This window comes from Engraulis encrasicolus, chromosome 11, assembly GCF_034702125.1.
Source record: "Engraulis encrasicolus isolate BLACKSEA-1 chromosome 11, IST_EnEncr_1.0, whole genome shotgun sequence".
Lineage (NCBI taxonomy): Eukaryota > Metazoa > Chordata > Actinopteri > Clupeiformes > Engraulidae > Engraulis > Engraulis encrasicolus.
The window spans coordinates 13,694,685-13,702,184 of record NC_085867.1 but is presented as its reverse complement, the minus strand read 5'-3'; the positions used below and the strand labels follow the sequence as shown (position 1 = coordinate 13,702,184).

Sequence of the window (7,500 nt, the reverse complement as noted above, 5' to 3'; positions counted from 1 at the left end):
TGGGCCCTGCACCCTCGTGGGCCCCTATTTTCAGAAATGTAAAAAAAAAAAAATACATTTCTGAAAGTAGGGGCCCATGAGGGTGCGGGGCCCACCAAGAAATGCCCGCTATGCCAGATGATCAGTCCGGCCCTGAATGCAGTCCAATAACAGTGAGATGTTAGAAAAGGAGAAACTGAAGAACACAGCCTTTGAAGAGTGCTGACTTTGAAGAACTTCACTGTCAAGCAGTCTACAACCAGCCATTATGTCTTCACAGAAAAACGGACTACTCCCCGCCTGGACGACTATGGCCCCGAAAACAGGACATGCGAGCTAAAGCCTCCCTATCCGCCAAAACCTGGGTTAAAACAACACCTTTCACAAGCATGGAGTTTGAGAAAAGGAAGGGAAGAAAAAAAGCAAAACAGGGCTTTGAGATGTGCACTCCCAGCTTGGGATGGCTGTTTGGGGCCGGTGATTGTGTGTGCACTTCCTCTCACCCCCCGCTCCTTCCTGTCGTTACCCAAACCCCCATAACCAGAGATTCTTTAAGTATAGAGATATGCCAACATAATAGGTTTCTATGGGCACCTGACGCGACCAGGTTCCGGTCTGCCTAAAGGGCCGTGTCATAATGCTCCTACAATGAATAGAACAGTCCTTAGGTCTGCCTAGGTCTGCCTAAGGGGGGCCATAATAGAACCAGGAAACAATGGGCCAATGGAACCTCTCTCTCTCTACTCTCTCTGCCATAACTCCTTTTATGAGCTCGGAGCTCGTGCTGAAAAACACTAAACAAGCCTTCGCCGATCCTGCGCAGCATGTTGGCTTGTCGAACCTAATCAGGCGTGCTCGGACAACCAGGACCCGTGTTTCAGACGGACACACCATGGCTGTGTGGAGACTAGCTTGGCCTTAACTTTTGTCAAGCTGAGTTTCAAAACTCTTCAGCTTAAAAATGTGAAAATACAATAAAGTTAAATCAGGCCGGTACATAGCAGGTAGGCACCCATGTGTGTCCTTGTATGAACAAACAGATAAAAATAGCCTTTTGAAAATATAAGTATAAGAACACATGAGAGAAACATTTTCAGATGATGGTGAAATCTGAAGTAAAAAAAAACTGTAAAGCATTAAAAAAGTAGCATAAATTAAAAGCTGGGTACCCACGAATGTCCTTGGATGAACAAGTCTAAAATAAACTCTTGTAAATATATTAGAATAAATAGGGAGAGAAAGATATTCAGACGGTGGTGAGATCATCACGTAGCTACAAGGTCATACAGAAACATTCACATTGACTTACACAGAGACAGAAAAACAAGGTTCAATGAGTCCACGATTAGCATCACTAATTTTTACTACACGATCCAACCATGTTTCAACTCCAGAGTAAGGGAAGCCAATGTTATGGCAAAAAAAACCCTATTTTTAGAAGTGTTGCCAAGCAACGTCACCAACTTCTTCTATTTGGGGACTTTTCTACTGATATTACAGTAAGGCAGCATCATTTTATCAGAATGACTGAACTTATCACCATATGACTTGATATGATAGTCAAATAAAAATACTACGAGCACTCAAAAAGTTGCCCAATGTCTCATCCTATGTGCTTCAAGATGGCAGAAGGGGAGTGGGATGTGGTAGTGGTGGAATGCCTCTGTGAATGATGAAGCTATTCTGTTTTGTAGGGTGATGGGAGGGGAGTTGTACCTGTGAGCTTTAACGATGGGACGTCACTGGGTGTATTGAGTTAGGGGGAGTACCTCGGGGGAAGGGGGGAAGTTATACCTCTGTGTTGACAGTGGAGGTGTTTTGTTTTGGGGGTGAGAGGTCAGGTTAGTCATACCTCTGTGCGTCATTACAGTGTTCTGTTGGGGGTTTTTTTTGGAGGGGGGGCTTGGATTGGTGAATGGGGGACTTGGGTAGTCGTACCTCTGTGCATGATGCGGCGTGAGTGCATGTGCTCCAGGGCGCTGCACAGCTGGACAAAATACTTCCAGATGGTTCTCTCCGGGATCAGTCGCCGCTTCTTCTTGAAGTACTGCAGGGACGGACGGGGAAGATGGAGGGGACACGGAGATGAGCACAGTGGAACATACAACTCTACAGTACACATACTGTACATGCATGCACTCTCTCTCTTTCTCTCTCTCTCTCTCTCTCTCTCTCTCTCTCTCTCTCTCTCTCTCTCTCAGACACACTCACACATACATGCACGCATGAACCCACATGCGTGCGCGCGCACACACACACACACACGCGCACGCACGCATGCACGCGCAAACGCACACACACACTTCCACAATTGAGCATATATAAAGTAACAAAATACACATACACATACGCATACACATGTTTACACAGTCCCACACATGAATGAAAACAAACACACACACACACACACACACACACACACACACACACACACACACACACACACACACACACACACACACACACACACACACACACACACACACACACACACACACACACTAAAACACACACGGAGAGAAAGGCATCTATGTCAAAAGTCAAATCTACAGCCTGTGCCCAAATCATTGGCATCACTGGCATCATAGCCAAGCGGCATCATGAATACCCCCCCCTACATTAGCATTTAACCCTTTCCACGCCTGGGGTTGGGCCTCTCATTAGAAGCCATTAACGAGGCCGTTCTGACGAGCTCTGACACTCCCCAGGGGGAGGAGACGCCTAATTAAACCAAACATGCCTAATTAACGGGGGTGAAAACTTCCACAAATGCCCCCAAACAACGAATGTTTGCATTCTTATTATTCTTATTATTATTTATGGTTCTTTTTCTTTTCTGTTGCTTTTTCTATCTCTTTATTTCTTTGTTGTTGTGTGTGTGGGGGGTTTTTTTTTGGCCTTGCATTTTATTTTTAATCTGACTTTGCCCTTGGGTTTGAAAAGTGTTGTGCTGATTGCATTGTAGTGAAAAAAAAAACTACTGGAGTAGAGGAGTCAATTTTTCACAACATTCTGTCAGAATCTGAGGTGCGTGGTTTCTGTGAAGAAAGCATCGAAAACACGTCAAACGTGTATTTCATGTTCCCTCTTTATTGCAACAACAGGACCCACGCGATTGCCTGACAGCCTGAGTCAAAACAACACTGCAATCAAGCATGAAGAAAGCGTGTGGAGGATACACCGTCCTCTTTTTTTAAAAACTCAACTCTTTCCTATTCTATCAAACATGATCGTTTCGTTCAGCACCTTCACACACTTTAAAGGATGTGTACCTAGTCCATTTACTGTTACTCTATTGTTACGTTCTGGAGCACAAGTTTCCCCCTTTTTTTAAAGTGACTTTTGTGTGTGTTTTAGAGGAAGACTAGAGGAAGTAGGAAGCAGATGAGAGATGGTAGTTAGTGTACATGAGAACAGTAAATTAAAGAGCTTTGACGTGGGGCAGGGCAAGGGGAACGAGAATTCAGATGTGCGCAAAGAGGAAGAGAATGGAAAAGGTCAAAAAGGACTCTCCTAAAAACATCTCTTCAGCTGCTCTCTTTTCTCCCTGCCTGCATGCATGCATTCCGCATACTATCTTCACTCTCTCGTTTCTGTTTGCCGCAAATGTGAAACATAACACAAAAACTGCATTTCATAACACAAAAAACAAAACACAAAAACTGAATTTCTTCTGCAACCTACCCTCAAATGTATTGACTTAAACAATCATCTGTTTTTAACTGAGCCTCTTAATAATCTTACTGTTACCAAAATGGTAATAACCAATTCTTAATCGGTTACTTATATTAAGGCTCTTTGTAATGTCATAGCTATGTTGTTATGATGTAGTTGAGACTTTTTGGCGAAAAGCAAATGGGGCCGCTGGCAGGCTCTTCTGCACAAAGGGGCTACTCAATGTTACCTGTACTTATCAATGACAAAGTAGTTACTATACTTTGGTGATTGATATAGCCACAGCACCGACCACATGATTACTTATGATCATTTATGATTCTTAAATGTCACCTCCTCAGTCCACCATGCTAGTTGTACGAGCGTAGAATAAGAGAGTAGAAGACTACTAAAAACGAATTGCTGTCATTATTTTATCACATTATATTTGTATTTGGATTTTGTCCATTCTATCTTATTGCAAGTCTATCACTCTCGCACACATCCAATTGTGCGTCAACAATGACACAGATTTAATGGAGAACACAATTGCTTTTGCAAAACTCTTGAGCTGCTGCTGATAATAACGTGTGCACGAGAAGAGGAGACGTGTTGAAGCATGGCAAGAATAAGTGTTGATATCCACTCACAGTGACTTGCAGAAGGTTTTAACACATCCGTGACGCAAATGATGCTCATATCATCGTCACCAGTTTGAAAGGCTGCGCTTCAATATTCTCAAACCGCATTGTTTCGGCATCAATGACATAGCAAACCTGTGCAACCAACGCATCAGTGGTGTAGTCTAACCAAGGCATCAGTGGTGTAGTCTACGTAGAACGCGGGTATACGGAGTATACCCACTTCTACATTGCAGAGATTTCAGTATACCCACTTAAAATTGATTGATCCATTGTTTTGAATAGCACAAATATATACAGTATACCCACTTCAAAAAATGCTCAAATATACAGTATACCCACCATAAAAAAGTAGACTACACCACTGCAACGCATGTATGCATGCCGTTTACCATATGTTTTTTATTGCTATCATTATTTTACTGTTTGTAAGATTCATGAGGTGTGGACGGCCAAAGTGAAATTTTTTGAGGTGGGGGAGGGAAAAAAGAGAAGAAAAAAAAAACGACAGTCTGACGACTGGATCAATCTTTGGTCCATTTTATCTCCTTATAAGCAAGTCTAACCGCAGAGATACACCAGCGGCGACGCGACTCAAGCGACAGAGTGTAGCAGCAAGCGATACGAGAGATTGAGGAGACTAGAGTATGTCCGTACAGGCAGAAGACAAAGCATTCAAGCATTCCCATTGGCTGTGGTCACTGACCTCTATACAGTCATTGGCTGTCGCGGCTTGTCGCCGAACCGCGTCATAGAAAGTTGAAAAGATTTCAACTTCAAATTGTCGCGCTCGTCGCGCAAATCGCTCTAGTCTCCAGAATCGCTTTTGTCTCTCGACTCAATACAAAGTCAATTACTTCCGTCGCTCGACTCGCTCAGATCGCCGCTGGTGTATCTCTGCGGTAACACTCTCTCACACGTATATCACTCTCTAACGCACTATTTCAACAGAGCGAGTTGGTTCTGCATAACCCTGTGTTGCAGATAATTATTTGTGCACGATAGGACTCTGGGGATATCCACTCACAGTGACTTGCAAAAGGCTTTACAGTAGCACGTCATCCATGACGAAAATGGCGCTCATATCATCGACACCGATCTGATCTGAAAGGCTGCGGTTTTACAGCGAATCACACTACATGGAGTAGCTCAGGCAAAAACAAAGTGCAGTTCTGCTAAGCGAAGAGTGCATTGGCCAAATTCAAGGTTACACCAGTATCCATTCCTCATGGCGATTTTTTTTTTCGCCTTGGATGGACCACATGCCCATCTCTTCCTCATTTCTTTTTAGGGTTAGTCAGACAGGTGAGGACAGGAGGATGGAGGGAGGAATGACAGAGGAGAGAAGAGGAGAGGAGAAGTGGAGGATGAGGGGAGAGGGGAGGAGAGAAGCAGACAAGTTGAGGACAATGCCAGGGGCTGTGACAGCGCTATGACACTCGTCATATGGACCCAGGCCCTGCTTAACCCTCAACTCGCTCCCTCGCTCCCTCCCTCTCTCTCTCTCTCTCTCTCTCTCTCTCTCTCTCTCTCTCTCTCTCTCTCACTCCCTCCCTCTCTCTTTCTCTCTCTCTCTTTCTCATGCTTGCTCGAACACATATATGTGGTCACACACACACAGACACACACACACACACACACACACACACACACACACACACACACACACACACACACACACACACACACACACAGACACACACACACACACACACTTACAAATCTACACCTTCCATAACCCCACCATCTCCCACTACACACACACATATGATCACGCACATAAACGCACACAGACACACACACACACACTGTCACACACTGTCACACAGACCGACACATATGCTTGCACACACGTCACGCCTCATCAGCCCAGAGGGAGGGACAGCACCTCAACCCCTTACACACACACACACACACACACACACACTCAAGACACACACTCAAGACACACACACACACACACACACACACACACACACACACACACACATACACACACACACACACACTGATGGCACACTCAAGACACACTGAGGACACGCATACACACTCAAGACACACACACACACACACACACACACACACACACACACACACACACACACACACACACACACACACACACACACACACACACACACACACACACACACACACACACACACACACACACAAGACACACACTCAAGACACACACACACACACGCAGGCAGGCCCTGTCTGTCATTGCACAGTGACAGCCCACGACCCGGCGCCTTGCTCCCAGGGCCCCTGCTCTGCTCCCGGCTGGCTGGCTGGGGCCCCTGGTCCCCTCCCTGCCTCCCTGCCTCCCTGCCTCCCTCCCTCCTCCACGTCTCCCCGCCTGCCTGCCTCCCTGCCTCCCTGCCTCCCTCCCTCCTCCACGTCTCCCCGCCTGCCTGCCTCCTTCCCTGGCTGCCTGGTTGGCTGCTCCCCCGACAGCCAAGCCACCACACGGCGGGACCCCGCACTGACCTTAATCATCTGCGAAAGGTCGCCGGCGTCAGCCAGCTCCAGCACTATGTTGAGCTCGTTGTCCTCGATGAACGAGTCCAGGTACTTGATGACGTTGGGATGGTTCAGCTGCTGCAGGGCCACCGGAGAGGAGAGGAGAGGAGAGGAGAGGGGGAGGGGGGGGGGGGAGAGGGGAGGAGAGGGCAGAGGAGGATGAGGAGCAGAAGAGGAGAGGGGAGCAGAGTAGAGGAGAGGAGGGCAGAGGAGGAGGGGAGGAGAGGAGAGGAGAGGAGAAGAGAGGAGAGGAAAGGAGAGGAAAGGAGGGCAGAGGAAGAGGAGGAGGAGGAGGAGAGGAGAGGGGGGAGCAGAGAGGGCAGAGGAGGAGGGGGAGGAGGAGAAGAAGAGGTGGATGGAGCAGGGATGGCAGAGGAAAAGATGAGGGATGCATGGGGCAGAGGAGGAGAGGACAGGAGGATGAAGAGAAGAAGCAGGGGATGGAGGAGAGAAAAAAGAAGGTGTGAAGAGGAAGGAACGGCAGGATTAAGGGAATAGAGCAGGAAAGGAGGGAAAGAGGGGAGAGGAGGAAGAGAAGAGGGGGAAGAGAGGAGGGGTAGGGAGAAAAAATATGGGGGAAAGACAGAGAAGCCGATGTGTCAGTTGAGTCTGTCTGGTGTCAAGCACCATGGGGTTACATTTACATACATACATATACATACATTACACTTTCAGTCGTGTGTGTATGTGTGTGTGTGTG

At 46.8% G+C, this 7,500-nt stretch overlaps 1 protein-coding gene across 2 annotated transcripts in view; it reads right to left on the bottom strand.

The window, feature by feature from the left end:
* The window catches only part of LOC134457912 (serine/threonine-protein kinase Nek6-like), a 79,121-nt gene that overhangs the window by 23,015 nt on the left and 48,606 nt on the right, over nucleotides 1-7,500 (bottom strand). For both annotated transcript variants that reach the window (XM_063209932.1, XM_063209933.1), the window contains exons 6-7: nucleotides 6,768-6,878; nucleotides 1,918-2,026 (exon numbers count right to left, since the gene is read on the bottom strand). In XM_063209932.1, the coding sequence (XP_063066002.1) occupies nucleotides 1,918-2,026; nucleotides 6,768-6,878 (220 nt within the window). The remainder of the gene's footprint in view (nucleotides 1-1,917; nucleotides 2,027-6,767; nucleotides 6,879-7,500) is intronic.